This window comes from Caloenas nicobarica, chromosome 23 (assembly GCF_036013445.1).
Source record: "Caloenas nicobarica isolate bCalNic1 chromosome 23, bCalNic1.hap1, whole genome shotgun sequence".
NCBI lineage: Eukaryota > Metazoa > Chordata > Aves > Columbiformes > Columbidae > Caloenas > Caloenas nicobarica.
In genome coordinates, this window is record NC_088267.1 from 5,439,116 (window position 1) to 5,455,037 (window position 15,922).

At 49.1% G+C, this 15,922-nt stretch overlaps 3 protein-coding genes across 4 annotated transcripts; 2 read left to right on the forward strand and 1 right to left on the reverse strand.

Annotated features, from left to right (window-relative positions):
- Window positions 1-3,793: 3,793 nt before the first annotated feature.
- Window positions 3,794-7,252, forward strand: SYF2 (SYF2 pre-mRNA splicing factor). Its single transcript, XM_065650680.1, has 7 exons — window positions 3,794-3,875; window positions 3,950-4,060; window positions 4,763-4,888; window positions 5,713-5,830; window positions 5,920-6,010; window positions 6,592-6,690; window positions 6,800-7,252. The coding sequence occupies exons 1-7, from the start codon at window positions 3,816-3,818 to the stop codon at window positions 6,963-6,965; spliced, it is 771 nt and encodes a 256-aa protein (XP_065506752.1). The 5' UTR covers window positions 3,794-3,815; the 3' UTR covers window positions 6,966-7,252.
- A 514-nt stretch (window positions 7,253-7,766) lies between these two features.
- RSRP1 (arginine and serine rich protein 1) lies at window positions 7,767-12,725 on the reverse strand. Of its 2 annotated transcripts, XM_065650699.1 has the most exons (6): window positions 12,527-12,724; window positions 12,313-12,368; window positions 10,444-11,073; window positions 9,976-10,130; window positions 8,724-8,807; window positions 7,767-8,297 (listed from the first exon to the last, which is right to left on the reverse strand). In XM_065650699.1, exons 1-6 carry the CDS (start codon window positions 12,613-12,615, stop codon window positions 8,112-8,114), a joined length of 1,200 nt encoding a protein of 399 aa, XP_065506771.1. In that variant the 5' UTR covers window positions 12,616-12,724; the 3' UTR covers window positions 7,767-8,111. The 2 variants fall into 2 exon arrangements, with proteins under 2 accessions (XP_065506771.1, XP_065506772.1); XM_065650700.1 differs by lacking the exon at window positions 7,767-8,297 and having other exon boundaries at window positions 8,768-9,192; window positions 12,527-12,725.
- Window positions 12,726-12,882: 157 nt separating this feature from the next.
- Window positions 12,883-15,848, forward strand: TMEM50A (transmembrane protein 50A). The gene is made up of 7 exons (XM_065650628.1): window positions 12,883-12,966; window positions 13,284-13,387; window positions 13,763-13,875; window positions 14,241-14,308; window positions 14,510-14,602; window positions 14,679-14,739; window positions 15,026-15,848. Exons 2-7 carry the CDS (start codon window positions 13,295-13,297, stop codon window positions 15,069-15,071), a joined length of 474 nt encoding a protein of 157 aa, XP_065506700.1. The 5' UTR covers window positions 12,883-12,966; window positions 13,284-13,294; the 3' UTR covers window positions 15,072-15,848.
- The last annotated feature ends 74 nt before the right edge of the window (window positions 15,849-15,922 follow it).

Genomic DNA, 15,922 nt, shown 5'->3' on the forward strand with positions numbered 1-15,922 from the left:
GCTGTTGAGCAGGGACGGGCAGGAAGTGGAAGCGGCTCCTGCAGCTGCGGGGCCGGCGCGGGAGCCGCACTCACGCTCAGGGCTCGCGGCTCACACGCCAAAACCCCATGTGGCAGGTCGCGTGTGACGGCAGCGATGTGACACGCGGCGGGTGGGGAGGGAGCGGGGCAGAGGAGCTGCTGCTGGGCGCAGGGGACATTGGCGCCGTCCTGCTCGTGACAGCGGCACCGACACCCGGTGCGGGGACCCGCAGGGTGTGGGTGTAAGTTGTGGCATTGCAGGGTGGGATTGTGGTGTTGCACACTCAAATCATGGGTTTGCACACCCGAACCGCGGCCTTGCATACCCAAACTGTGGCATTGCACAAACCACGGCATTGCATGTTCAAACCACGGCGTTGCACACCCAAACCATGGCTTTGCACAAACCATGGCCTTGCATGCGCAAACCATGGCATTGCACACCCAAACCATGGCTTTGCACACTCAAACCACAGTTTTACACACCCAAACCACAGCTTTGCACAAACCATGGCCTTGCACAGCCAAACCACAGCACTGCACAAACCACAGCACTGCACAGCCAAACCACAGCACTGCACAAACCACAGCATTGCATGCTCAAACCACAGCATTGCACACACCATGGCCTTGCACACCCAAACCACGGCCTTGCACACCCAGACGATGGCATTGCACACCCAAATCACAGCATTGCACACCCAAACCACAGCCTTGCACACCCAGACGATGGCATTGCACACCCAAACTACGGCATTGCACACCCAAACCACGGCCTTGCACACCCAGACAATGGCATTGCACACCCAAATCACGGCATTGCACACCCAAACCACAGCCTTGCACACCCAGACGATGGCATTGCACACCCAAACTACGGCATTGCACACCCAAACCACGGCCTTGCACACCCAGACAATGGCATTACACACCCAAACTACGGCATTGCACACCCAAACGATGGCATTGCTCACACAGCACGTGCTGTCCCCTCTGTCACGCTGGAGCCACAATTATTTTCCTGAGAAACGACATAAAGCCCTCCCTGCCCCAACCTGAGCAGCCCGCGGAGCCTCAGGCTGTGAGGACACCCGGGTGCCATCGCAGGGACCCCGCGCACCCCTGATCAAAGCATCGCGTTTGCTGCGGTGGGTGGGAGCCTACCGCTGCTGCTCCCCCTGCAACCCTCCACCAGGATCTTCCCCTTTGAAAAGGACAAATATAACGAGATGAGTCAGTTCCTCCGAGCTCCCATCCCCTGTACAATGTGTAACTGGAATTTTTCATTTCGGCACTGCAGGGGAGGCAGAACTGGAGAAGACAATGGAGTCAGCTACAGCCCAAAAAAGCAGTGCCAACTCTGTGCACATGAGAAATAAAAACATTTTTTAATCTAAAAATAAATTAACTGTAAGTGACAGCAAGAGCAGCTCTGCGTGTACTCGCTGTCAGCCCCTGCTCCTTGGCGCAAGGCGGGTTTGGGTGAATTTGCTGCTTTTTCAGGCTGGGTTGGGATTTGCAGCTGTACCAACAAGGCTCTTGCCACCTGCACCAGGAACCTGAATTGGCATTGGACCCGGAGGCAAATCCACAGAAGCCGGGGAAACCTCGGGTTAATTTCATAACTGCGTTACGGCAGCAAGACAGGAAAAGAGGCTCCACCGAGCTCAGGGCTCGGCTGGGCCAACGCACTGCACAAACCCCAAAAAACCATCAGCTTCCCGCGATTAAATCAAAGGTAACGAGTACACGACGGCTGGCAGCCTCGTCCTGCAGCTGAGCTGTGGCCACCCCAGCAGACCGAAGGGGCAACCCCAGGATGGAGGGGCTGGAGCTCCAGACGCAGAGGGCTATCGGTAAAGCTGTGGCACAAACACGTAGCTCAGATTTTGACAGTGCTGCCCGATTTACTGTGCGGCGACATCGAGCACTTCGCCCGCTGCTTCTGTCCACAACCTCCCCCCACCCAGCACCAGTGCTACCAGTGCTCAGTGCGGTGGGAGCTCAGAAATCCAACAACTCCCAGCCGAACTGCGGGGATGTGGACACGGCAGGTGAGGGGGGACACCCAAAAACCAAACCACGTCAGGACAATCCTCTCCTCTCTCTTAAGACATTGTCACCAGGGCTAAATAAAACCCTTCCACCTCCCATTCCTCGCCCCAGTCTGCTCTGTTTTACAGCACTGCCTTCACTAGGTTGGGTTTCTTTTTTTCCTCTGACTTCACTCCACGCTGGGTAACACTGTATTTGATATTTTTAATCACTCAGCATGCATCAGAGTTTGGCAGCGGAAGAAAGTGAAGTTAAAAGAGAACAGAGAGAGCTGGCGTTTGCCAGGGCCGCCTGCCATTGCCGCGGTGCCTCATCGCTTGTGCTGCGTTTCCCTCTGCTGGAAAGTCATGAGCCGCAGCTGAAAAGGTCAATTTAAAAAACGTTTTGTACTTAACCTCACAGGGTTTGGATCGTTTCTTCAAACTAAAACAGAAGTCTGGAGCGCTTCTACCTTTACTGTACAAGTATGAAGACGTTATACATACACACAGATGCATTTGTATGTATGTATCCATATCACTGATAAACACTTATAATAAATGTACACGTGGCTTTGTGCTGCTGGAAGATCCTGGCAACTCCAGCAATATTAGGCAAAATTTTTATTTCTTTGCTCAGAAATTGCAGCAAAGTGTTTCATTTTCCGTGAGAGCTGCACCGTTCTCCCTGCCGTGGGTAACCCAAGTGGTTCCCGCTGGGGCCGCGTGGCGCAGGGCGACGCTGTCCCTTGGTTTGTCACCCGCACCGGGCCCTGCCCAGGACCTCACCGGTGCTTCCACAGCAGAGCTCATCTCACAGAATCACAGAACCCCAGAATGTCAGCGGTTGGAAGGGACCTCGAAAGCTCATCCAGCCCAATCCCCCCACCGGAGCAGGAACACCCAGATGAGGTTACACAGGGAGGTGTCCAGGCGGGTTGGAATGTCTGCAGAGAAGGAGACTCCACAACCTCCCTGGGCAGCCTGGGCCAGGCTCTGGCACCCTCACCGGGAACAAGTTTCTTCTCGTCTTTAAGTGGAACCTCCTGTGTTCCAGTTTGCACCCGTTGCCCCTTGTCCTGTCACTGGTTGTCACCCAGAAGAGCCTGGCTCCATCCTCCTGACACTGCCCCTTTCCATGTTGATCCCCGTTAATGAGGTCATCTCCTTCGCGTCCCGCTTCCGTAATTTGACTACAAAGTTTGCAGCGCCCCGTGGGTTCCTTGGAAGAAGAAAGAACAGGTTGATTAACAGCGTTTACCGAGCCATGGAGCCACCGCGGGCTGCCGGCCCAGACGTCTGTGTCCGGAACACGGGGGCCATTTAAAGATCGCTCTCCAGACGGCTCCGAGATGCAGCGACAAGGCTTTAAATCTGCCTCCAGAGAGAAAAAGGACAGTTACCGCTGCTCATCTGCCCCTAAAGCCCAAACCGTTCGCGCAGAAGCAGCGACGGCAACGGGGCCTCGGACGAGGCCGCGGCCGCCTCACAACAGCCCCTTGCCAGCCCGGGTGCGTTTTAACCGGGCAGCGGGACGGGGAGAGGACAACCAGAGGCCACCACGGCAAACTCGAGAGCCAGATGCTGGCGGGGACCGGAGCTCGGACCCTCCGCAGCGCCGCGGGAATAACGGGCGGCTCCGGGCCGCTGTCCCGGCGGCGGCGGCACCTCCCGCCCGCTGGGGGCGCCCGAGCGCGGCGGCGGCGGCAGCGATCCGCCGGGAGCTGCGCGAGGCCGGAAGCGGAAGTGTTTCCCGTGCGGGATGGCGGCGGCGGAGGTGTCGGCGCTCGGCAGTCTGGGCGCTCCCGATGCGGATGGCGGGGTGAGGCGGCGAAGGGATGAGGGGGGTTTCCCGACTCCTCCCCAGCGCCGGTGGCTGAGTGTGGGTTGTTTCAGGGCTCCTCGGGCTCGGAGGACGAGGCGAGGCCTGAAGCGGCGGCGGTGGCGGCGGCAGCGCAGAAGCGGGAGGAGCGGCTGCGCAAGTTCCGCGAGCTCCACATGAAGCGGGTACGCGGGGCGGCGGGGCCGGGGCCGGGGCCGGTTCCTGTTCTGCTGCTGCGCGGGGAAGCAGAGCCCGAGGGGCGGCGGGGGTTGCCCGGTGCTCCCGGGGAGGCCGAGCCGCCGGTTCCTCGCCATGTCTGTGGAGCATCTCCCGTGTGAGGAAAGGCTGAGGAGCTGGGGAAGAGGAGACTGAGGGGTGACTCATTCATGGGGATCAATACGGAAAGGGGCAGTGTCAGGAGGATGGAGCCAGGCTCTTCTGGGTGACAGCCAGTGATAGGACAAGGGGCAATGGGTGCAAACTGGAACACAGGAGGTTCCGCTTAAATATGAGGAGAAACTTGTTCCCGGTGAGGGTGCCAGAGCCTGGCCCAGGCTGCCCAGGGAGGCTGTGGAGTCTCCTTCTCTGCAGACATTCCAACCCGCCTGGACACCTTCCTGTGCAACCTCATCTGGGTGTTCCTGCTCCAGCGGGGGGATTGGACTGGGTGAGCTTTCGAGGTCCCTTCCAATCCCTGACATGCTGGGATTCTGTGATATCTACCCCCCAACCCCGCACATACAGGTGATGGTTTCTTTAGCCCTTCGCATTTTAAATGCTGTGATCAGTGACTGGCAGCCTGGCCCCCTCCCAGGCTGGGCTCCTGCGATCCCCGGGGGTTCCACATTTTCTTGTTTCAACATGTAACAAACCGGTTTTGTTCACAGAACGAGGCTCGCAAGCTGAACCACCAAGAAGTGGTGGAAGAAGATAAAAGACTGAAATTGCCAGCAAACTGGGAAGCCAAGAAAGCTCGGCTGGAGTGGCAACTGCAGGTGGAGGAAAAGAAGAAGGTAAATCACAGAATCACAGAATGTTAGGGATTGGAAGGGACCTCGAAAGATCATCTAGTCCAATCCGCCTGCCAGGACAGGAACACCTAGGTGAGGTTACACAGGAAGGCGTCCAGGCGGGTTTTGAATGTCTCCAGAGAAGGAGAATCCACAACCTCCCTGGGCAGCCTGTTCCAGTGTTCCGTCACCCTCACTGAGAAGTTGTTTCTTCTCAAATTTAAGTGGAACCTCTTGTGTTCCAGCTTGAACCCATTACCCCTTGTCTTACTGTTGGTTGTCACCGAGAAGAGCCTGGCTCCATCCTCGTGACACCCACCCTTTATATTTTTATAAACATTGATGAGGTCACCCCTCAGTCTCCTCTTCTCCAAGCTAAAGAGACCCAGCTCCCTCAGCCTTTCCTCATAAGGGAGATGCTCCACTCCCTTAATCATCCTTGTGGCCCTGCGCTGGACTCTCTCCAGCAGTTCCCTGTCCTTCTTGAACTGAGGGGCCCAGAACTGGACACAATATTCCAGATGAGGTCTCACCAGGGCAGAGTAGAGGGGAAGGAGAACCTCTCTCGACCTACTAACCACCCCCCTTCTAATGGACAATTCTAAATGGACAATTCCAGCTCTCCATGGCGAGGCTGAGCCCCTGTTGTGGCAGCTGGAGGGTCTCAAGAGCTTGTACAGACGTTATTTCCCCAAAATCCACGTCCTAATTAGGATCCTGATTATCTATATTATTGTCCAATGACTGGACTGATCTGGGTAGTTCTAAGTTTGATGCCTGGTCACTATTTTGTTGTTAAAATTTATGAGTTCTTTGTGCTGCGCCAGGAATGTGCGGCGAGAGGAGAAGACTACGAGCGGGTGAAACTGCTGGAGATCAGCGCTGAGGAGGCCGAGAGGTGGGAAAGGAAAAAGAAGAAGAAAAATCCAGATCTAGGATTTTCAGGTAATGTTTGTGATGAACACCTCTGTATTTCAGCTGCAGAGTCGGGAAATAAAACCTTTCACCTTAACACTCATTTATTTTCCACAAAGATTATGCAGCCGCTCAGCTGCGCCAGTACCAGCGGCTGACCCGGCAGATCAAACCCGACCTGGAGCAGTACGAGCAGATGAAGGAGCAATAGTGAGTTATCATTTCAGATTGTCTGCGGTATTTATTTCTACATTATTAGCAAACACTAATGACTTAAACTAAGCCTTTCAGCGTATGAATATTGTCATATACACTGCGATATTAATGGGTCTTTTAATATGATCTTAAAACACATGGCCTCCCTGATAAACTGCTCTGCAATTCTTGCAAGGCAGTGGTGTAATTGAGGTTTATTTCTTTAAACTTCGTATTTCTGAGTTTGAAGAAGTATTTTGTCAATTAAATCATATTTAAATGCGTGAGTAAATTACTCATTTCTTGGAGTAGGTTTGTGATTTTTTTTTAGGCAGCCTGAGCAACAGATGAGAACTTGCCAAGTTTGCAATCAGTTGGATTTAGGATCTCAGAGGGTTTCTGTATCTTTCATAGGCCTGTGCAAGTGTCTCTCTAAAGAATTAATAGCTCGTTTTTAGCATCAACACGTTCTCACCTGAATCTTGGCCTCCTGCAGCTCAATAGGAGTTAAGTGTATGTTAAAAATGAGGCAGGAGCAGTGAAATCTCAAAGCGATCGCTGCCCTTGTGTAACTGCTGCCCTGTCACTCTGTCCAGCGGAGAAGCGCTTTATCCCACCTCCAACAGCCTCATCCACGGGAGTCACGTGCCGTCTAAGGAAGGGATCGATAGAATGGTTGCAGATCTCGAAAAACAGTGAGTAAATACCAAGACAAACCAAAAAAGTGCATGACAGAGCAGCTTTGTGTTAACAAATCCACAGGATTCACCCTTGGGTTTTAAGCTACTGCTGTTTGTCGTACAGGATTGAAAAGCGTGAAAAATACAGTCGCCGACGTCCTTACAACGATGACGCAGACATCGACTACATCAATGAGCGGAATGCCAAGTTCAACAAGAAGGCAGAGAGGTTCTATGGGAAGTACACAGCTGAGATCAAACAGAACTTGGAGAGAGGAACAGCTGTCTGAGCCCTTGGCTCCTGCAAAACTCCTAACAGCCCTGTGTCTGTCAACATATGGTATATTTTGCAGGCAATTTTATCAATAAAATTAGTTTGTAGAACTCATTAATTTGTAAAATCAGTAGCATGTTTAATAGAAGTAATTTGCCTACCAACTTCAGCTGTACATAGCTTTGACTTGCAGAAGTAACCAGCTTGGGCAATGTCATGTTCTAAATAAACACACACTTTGTGCTCAATTTAGAATAAAGCTTGTTTTCTGGTGAAGTCCCTGAAAACTGTTTAGTGAGATGAAAGAACAAGGAACACATGTGACCTGTGACAGAAGCTGCTCCAGCTGCCATCTGTCCCCCTTTGCAGTTCTTACACAGAACAGGGACAGGCTCAAGCAAACACCATTGCTGTAAAATAAATAACCCTTAAGTACATTTGCCAGCCTTTTCTTGGCAATTCAATACGCTCTCAAAAAAAGGTTCCAGACAGCACGTGTCAAAGTCAGTTTATTTTACTAACCATTTATTTTTACAAAGAAAGTGAGTTTAACTGCTCCCCAAACCATGCATCTCACTTGGGACACTTTTCGCTTGCGGGGGGGGTACTGGGAGAAGTTGATCTGGAAGCCCTGAACTAGGCCCAGCCTGGGCAGGAACAACTCCAATGTAAAGATCCACTTTCAGAATGATGCAAAAATTACCTTCTGTTGCACTTGATGTATCAGTAGGGTAAGTAAATGCTAAACCTGGAAATAACCACTTCACACAGTCAGCTTAGTACCCAGCGCAGGTCTAACACGTGACACAAGGAGAAGCCAGTGCAAAACTAAAGTTTATTTACTTCAGTAAACAGTTACACAATGTAAATCAAGTGTTCAAAATAACAGCTACTGAACTATTGTTTAGAAAAGGTTACCCACCTGGTAAGTTCTAGTCCATTAAAGCAATACAAAAATATTTACAAATATACACAAGATTCCCCTCTGTGGCTTCTGGATCACTGTGCTCTACACATCTGAAAGAGAAACCTAAGATTCCAAAATTAAGATTTCAAAATAAATACTCAGTATTAAACAAGTCTTCAACCCGACCTGAACATTTCAGCTCTCACTACTGAAATATGCATAATGCTGCAGTCAAGAAATAGCAAGAAAAATATCTTAGCGTGCCCGGAACGGTGCACTTTTAGGTGAGAAGTTTAAAAATGTTTTCTTCTCCGCCTTCTTGACAGGAACCCACTGCCCATAGGGACTTCCCTTTCTGTCCTCTTCTCTGGCCGGAGACGCTGCCGGTTCTTTAACAACATGGCTCACTGGCTTCTGCAGCGCTGGCTTTGCCATTGTGTTCTGCAAGAAGAAATTGCCTTTAAACATGCAAGAATAGGAAGGAAGGAACGTACTAACAGCTGTAAGCTTCAAAGGGTTTATCTGTGCTGGTAAGACAAATATTTCCAGCTCACAGGAGACCTGATGCCTACGGAGTATCAACTGTGTAAAACAGGTCAGGGAAGTTGCTTTTTCCTTAGTTTGCATTAACCAAAATATGGAACTTGAACCAAGTTCTGGAGTAAACTAGTTCTGCATATACTTTCCAGTCTACAGTAGATGTTGAAAGTTAAACATCTACTCTAACTCCTCCAGGAGAGTCATTATCCAACCATTACATTCAATTTGTTACTATTAATAAGATCTTTATATCTGGTAACCAATGGCGGGAAAAGCCTAACAGAGGAGGGATGAAGTACTGGAATTCCATCTTGGGCAGTCACTTACATTAGGACTGAAAGAAATGCTCCTCGGTATGGTTGCTCTCTCCATTCCGCTCCTGGTCACATCTTCTGCCTCTCCTCTGGGTTGCTAGAGAAGAGCACACACAGCTTCAGCCGGGGGGACACCATCCCATTCAAGTTAAGGCAGTTACTAGCAACTATGAACTTTCCGGTAAAGTTGTTTCAGATATTTAACATCAAAAGTAGCTGTAAGCTACTAAGTATGCAAACAGCGGAACTCAATTGGAAAAGCATTTGTTGTTTTTATTGACATCATTGTGCCAATTCACATGTGACCTGATATCCATGCCCCAATTACAGTTTTAAAAAGGCTTCAAAGCATGGATGGCCAAACAATGAGGTGTAGAGTAAGTTGCATTAAGTTCTGCACAACCATCCTGCAGAGCTTTGGATAATGACAATAAACTTATCTGCAAGTGAAGCAGGCCTCTTCTTCTGTACTCTCTCAACATCTGGAATATATTGCATATATTATGAAAGGGATGCCTGTACCATTTGTCTAAAACCCTTAATAAATTTACTTCAGTATCTCATCGATGTAGCAGTTATTGCTGTTTTGTATTTACCACGAATCACATTAACAGACTACGACAGAGCCAAACTAAAATTCAGTTTAAGCTGCTCAAGTTTCTCCCTCCCTTGAATGCACAGCAGCTACAGCCCACAAGTCCCTTAATTACCAACAGATTTTCTTCATCATGTCTGGAACCATAGGCATGATTTCTATAAGACAGAAATAGAGTATGTAAAATGCATTGTGTGCTTGGGTATGGAATTTCTGGGAAACAGTTTGTTGCACATGAAAAGCTTTTAACAGTTAAAAAAGGTAGGAAGATGGAAGCTTTTTTAAAAAAAAACCCACACTATTCACTAGGTTTGGTAAGGAGACTCCTTGTTTTAGGTCAGAAACACACGAGCTAGTCTAAATAATGGGCAAGAACAACTCAGAAGGAAAAAAACTACACTGACGTCTCCTTCCCCAGCTACCCCTGCTGCAAAACCTGCACCTGCTCTACGTCAGACACATCTGAGGAGCCCACCGGACTTTCCGCTTAAGGCAGAGCCTGTGGTCGTTTCTAGAGTGGTTTTTAGCATTCCAGTAAAGCTGAAGTTTTTCTTCAAGGGTTTGAATTCATAATCACAAACTCCAGTTAAAAACTGTAACACATCCATGCAGATGACAAGTTTTAAGAAGTATTTACCTTTTCACCGAGAATACTCCAGCTCATACTTACCTCCGCTGATTCTCCAGCATCTTCATGCTCTTCTTTTTCTTTTTTTATCTCTTTGGAAGGAGGAAGGATCTTCAAGCTCGCTGGCAGGACAATGTTATCTGTTCCCAGAGCTTTTGCAGCATTAGCTTTCGCAATTTCCAGGAGTTCCCTCTTGTCTACAACAGAAAAAACCTGTCATTCTCTGATGTTGAAATCAACATGTACCTACTCATACAAGCCTAAAACCTGCAGGTCACTGTGCACGAACTGTGATGAATTTCCCTCAGAAACTGGGAAACTGAGCTTCAGCTGAAGTGCAATTATACTCTAAACTATTTTTTAATACATTTTTATAGCCAAGCAGAGATTTTCTTCCACATTGCCATTATTGGTTATGCTCTATAAAGCACATATACAGATGAGAATTTAGCTGGTAAAAATAAATTGTATGTTTTGAGGTTCTAACACAAGTTTAAAAAACAGAAGTACCTTTTTCACTCAAATGGAGAGGTGACCTACTCCGAGATCTTGTTCGTGATCTGCTTCTCCAGCTCCTGTAAATCTCGGGATATATTGTTCGCCCAAATCCGTAATATCTTCGGCCTCTTGAACGTGATCTGCTCCTCGAGTAGGACCTTCTGTAACAGGATCTTCCACGAGACCAGGACCTGCTGCGTGACCTGTACCTGGGCGGGGAGCGGCGGTACCTCCTGTAGTGCCTGGCATGGTACCTCGCCCGGTACCTGCTGTACCCACGCGACCTGGACCGGCTTCTGGAATAGGACCGAGAGTATCTTCTGTACCTCCGGGAACCATTTCGTCTGGCCCGTGACCTTGATCTTGATCTGGACCGGCTCCAACTCCTGGAGGAAGCTGAAGAGGAACTACTTGAACTGGACCGTGAGCTGCAGGAGGATCTGCTGGATGACCTGGTCGAGGACCTGTCACAACTTCTCTTGGATCTCAAAGACGACTCTCTTTTCTTCGGCGAGCTGAGGGTTAAGTCATCCATGAAGCCTGTCATGTCCTCGGTTTTCCTAACCACCGTTTTCTCCGTGCAGGTACTTTCAGAAGCTGGTTCCATTTTCACTGTTGTTCTGCAACCCCCGGTCTCCGTTCCTGTTGCGGGTAGGGAGGGGGAAGCTCATCATGTATATGCAGCAAGTCATTTGTACCAACAACATTATGACACACAGGCCAGAAATTTAAGGATAATTAAACACACCAGCAATTCTCATCCAGTTTATCAGCATGTTTTGCACATGACAATTTAAAGCTTCATCATTTCCTCTCCTGTAATCAGTCTCCCACATGAAATTAAAAAAGGTTTCAGTTTAAGCCATGAGTAGTTCAGTGCGGAATTTTGAACAGGTTTGTGTGGGTTTTCAATTTAATACCCTTTGTTTGCCAGGTAAACACACACCTTTGTGGAAAACATATAAGTTAATAGCCTTTTTTTTCCCCCAGACAGAGTTTTCAAGGTATTTTATCTCCATTCTATTCTAAATGCAGTCTATTGCATCTACAACGCAAAACAACCATTTGCCTTCCGTATCAGTACAAACTGAATAGTTTTTTCTGCAGTCCTATGGGGGTTAAGTTTTACTGTTTTCCTCCAACAGGAGAGGAAAAAAAAAAATATAAATCACCCTCAAGGTACAAAGCAGTCACTTCAAGACCTTGCCTGTACAGCATTAAAAAAATACCTACGAGGAACTCCACGCATTCCAGCAGCGTATGTAGCAAGCTGATACTGAAAACGTTCTGCATAACTAGTGCAGAATACAGTTAATGGTTCTGATTGTAAAGGCTGTGACTTGTTGCTATATTAATAATTAAAATGGCCGTCTCTCGCCAGCAGCCATTTTGTGTCTACAAAGGTCAATGTGCTCCAGGGTGTGACCGGCTCAGCACCAGGACCTAAACCCCGAGTTATGTCACCACTTTACACTTCTAGGAATCTTGCTTTTATCGTGTAATTTCTGTTCAGTGCTCCCTGTAAACCCAAGTTACCAAATAAATCTCAAAACCTTACTGAAACGTGTAATTCAAGCCCTACACGAGTTTGTCAACAGCACTTCCCTCCCTCCCGCTGCAGCTCAGGTTTCACCTCTAAACAAGGACCAAGGTCACAAGCGCTACACGGGGCTCAGCTAAGCCGGACCTACCGCTTCATTCTGACCGCAACCACCACCCCCGCCTCCCACCGCTAAGACACCACATAGGGCTGTTTCCAACACCGCAAGGGCTGAGCAAACCTCACGCTTTCTCGCACGGCCGGCTCCGAGCCGCGGCTCCGAGCCGCCGCCCCGCTCCGGGCCCCGCTCCCCCCGCCAGAGCCGCTTCCCGCGCACTCACCGCTCGGAGCCGCCGGGCAGCCCCGCGGCTGGGTGCCCTGAGACGCCAGGGCGCTCCTGCAATTTAAACAGAAATAAAAGTTAAAACAGTGAATAACGTGTCCTTCCCCCACCCCGCCATCAACCCGCAACTGCTCAACAGAAAGCAAATAATGGCCCTTTCCTCCCCGCCGCCCGCTGCGAGCACAGCCCGGCTCCCCGCCCCGCCGGCTCACCGGCTCCAGCCCGCCGGGCTTCCCGCGCACGGATCCTGCTCCTGCGGCGACGCCTGAGGAGACAGCCCCGCTTCGTGAGTCACCCCCATAGCGACCGGCCAAGGAAACGAATCGCGACAGAGCCCCGGCACACACAGCGCTCCCGCCCGCTCCCGCCGCCCAGCAGCGACTGAGGCGAACCCAGAACCTTCCAGAACTTCCCGTCCCCGGTTACGTAACGCGGAGCGGCGCGCATGCGCGGGGACAGGGCACACCCCGCCGACTCCGCGCATGCGCACCGCGCCCCCCGGCGCCGCCCGCGTCTGCACACAGTGCGCGTGCGCGCGGCCGCCGCGTCTCGTGACTCCCCCGGAGCGCATCAGCTGAGCGCGGCGCATGCGCAGTGGGCGCGGCTCGGCTGGCGGCTGTACCGGGGAGCCGGCGGCCGTTCCCGCCCTCAGGTGAGCGGGGCCGCGGCGGGACGGACGGGGTGCTCGGCCGGCGCCTTCTCCCTCTCCCGGGCGGCCGCAGCCCCGCCGGATGTCGCCGGCCTGGGGTGCGGGAGGGCGGCGGGGCCCCCTCCGAGGGCCGGGAGCGCCGCCCGGCCGTGTCCCGGGGGGTGTCGGTGGGCAGGCGCCCTCAGCCGTCCGTCGGGCTGCGGGGTTTTCAGGTAGCGTGCGGCAGTTCTCACCCGCCTCGCACGATGCCGCACGCCGGCCCTTGGTGGGTGATGGGTTTCCTCTTGGAAATTCACGTCCCTTTTTCTTCTGTTTTTCAGAGCGCTGAAAAATGTCAGGTTTTCTGGAGAGCCTGAGGTGCTCGGAGTGCGTTGACTGGGGGGAGAAGCGGAACACGATCGCTTCTGTCGCCGCAGGAGTGCTGGTACGTACAGTTTCTTCTCTTTTAGATGTCGTTAGCCGTCAACGAGCTAAAAATTATTTATCATTTGAAGTAAAAGGAAGAACAGGGATATGCTGTCCTTGTATGCAGCAGAGTTAAGGACAGGATCTGTTCCGGGTGCTTGCATCCACGCCTTACTGAAGTTTTGCAGCTTCTACCTGTGTAATAACTATGTGAGTAGGTAAATCTCTGGCTTTGCATTTAACTCTGTTCCAAAGTTGACAGTAAAACTAGTTATGCTGTTAATTGACTCTAGGTTGGAGACTATAAGAACTATGAATATTACTTTTTCTATAGTAATCTATATTGCTAAAAGGCTTGCGTCTGTACTTACAGCTATTGTTCTGTTTTTAACAGTTTTTTACAGGTTGGTGGATAATCATAGATGCAGCTGTAAAATACCCGAAAATGGAAGATTTCAACCACTCATACCATGCCTGTGGGGTTATAGCCACTATTGCATTCCTAATGTAAGTGTAATTTCTCCATCAGAGCTACACACTTCCAGAACTTACCTTGTGCAATTAATAAAAGAACACATAGTCTTTACATGGAGAGGTTGCTAAGAATAAAAAGTTACTATCTGAGTATCTTTAATGTCTGTCTTATATTTGTTGATATTTATAGTAAGGAACCACTTTTTTAAAAAATCAGTGTGTTATACAGGTCCAAGTCTTATTAATCTTTGGAGAAATGCTTTTTTAAGTTTTAATCTTGCTTCCCTTTAAAAAAAAAAAAAGAATAAGTACATTGTGATCCTTTTGATATAGGTTTCCGATAAGTTCTTCTTGCTTTCCCTCTGTTCACCCGGTTTTATCCTGTTTTGCTGGTGCAGGATCAACGCGGTGTCCAACGGGCAGGTGCGGGGTGACAGTTACAGCGAAGGCTGCCTGGGACAAACAGGTACGGGGGCCTGGGCTGTTGTGGAGCGATCGATCTTTGAAGCTGTAAAGTCTCAGAAGAGCTGTAAGAACCGCCCCAGCATACACGTGGTGTATCTGAGCGCAGCTCTGGTGTGTGACAGAAGGAGCTGTGAAACAAAAGCACGCTGAGTGTCACAAGTGTCTGTCCTCGGACACAAACCATCCCAATGTCTTTTTTCAGGTGCTCGGATCTGGCTGTTCATCGGTTTTATGATGGCTTTTGGATCCCTGATTGCTTCCATGTGGATCCTTTTTGGAGGCTACGTTGTTAAGGGTAAGATACAGCACAGATTGTGATATTCTTGCAAATGACTTCCAGAAAGTTGATGGAGATTTCTTTCTTTTGTTAGAAAAAACAGTGGTATACCCAGGAATAGCTGTGTTTTTCCAGAATGCGTTCATCTTTTTTGGGTAAGACTGTCTTCCTTTGTTCATTTCTTATCTAGTTTGTTTATAAGGATGACAACCGAAACTTGCTGTAATCTGTTTTTTCTGAAGCCCTGATTTGTAACTAGACCTGGGTGAATAAACTGCTGGTAAAGGCAGCAGATCTCTGGGCTCTCCAGAGGTTTTGTTGCAGGACCAGGAACTGGATTTACAAATCCTACAACTCGCTCGCTGAAATAATGTATTTAAAACACAAGGTATTTGATTTGCTCTGTTATGTACTCACGTCCGTTTATTCTGTTTTAAACAGAGGACTGGTCTTCAAGTTTGGTCGCACGGAAGATCTGTGGCAATGACTACGCCTGTGGAAGCGCGTTGGCCACGCTGGGTTTTTAACTGCACACTCCCGACGTTTTGTAAAACCGTTTTGTAAACAGTGACCTTCAATTATGTCTAAAGAGAAACCAAGGACAACTTAAATCATAGCATTAAAAATTCTGGTTCTGTTTCTTTTTTTTTTTTTACTCTTGTATGTTGATTTAAACGTTGTCATATTTTTGAGAACTGTAAAATTGCTACAAGTAACAATGGCAGTCACTTTTATGATACAATGTTTGCTATGAGTACATAGTATAGTGGAAAATGGATGTATTTAACCAGCTGTTTCTATGAGGTTATTTACAATCCCAGACTTACTAAAAATGCTTTAAACCTACTTTTTAACATATATTTATTAAATAGTTCCTATATCTGGACAATATAACCATCTCTTCAGTTTCAAAACTTACTTGTATGTGGCTTTTTTTGCACAATATAGAACTGTGCTGCTTTGGGATTTTTTTTTTCCTCCCTCCCTGAATATTTAATTTATCCTATGGCGATAATCAGTAACAACGTGCTGTGAATGACAGTGTAGAGGCACAGGTACCAATTCTGTAGTGGCTCTAGGGGGAAGCAGTTCATCCACTAAGCTTGTCAACTATTTTCTAACCACTGCAAAAGAACTAAGAGTGCTCTTCAGGCCAGAATTCTCTCTTCACTGTGAGGTTAACAGTTGGACTTGATGATCTTAAAGATCTTTTCCAACTAAAATGATTCTGTGATTTGAAGAGTACTCGTCAGACCAGGGACAGGCACTACGAGGGAGAATTGTGACTGTGATTGACTTTGCTTAATCCCCGAGGAACGAATTGAGGGCAGCAGGCGT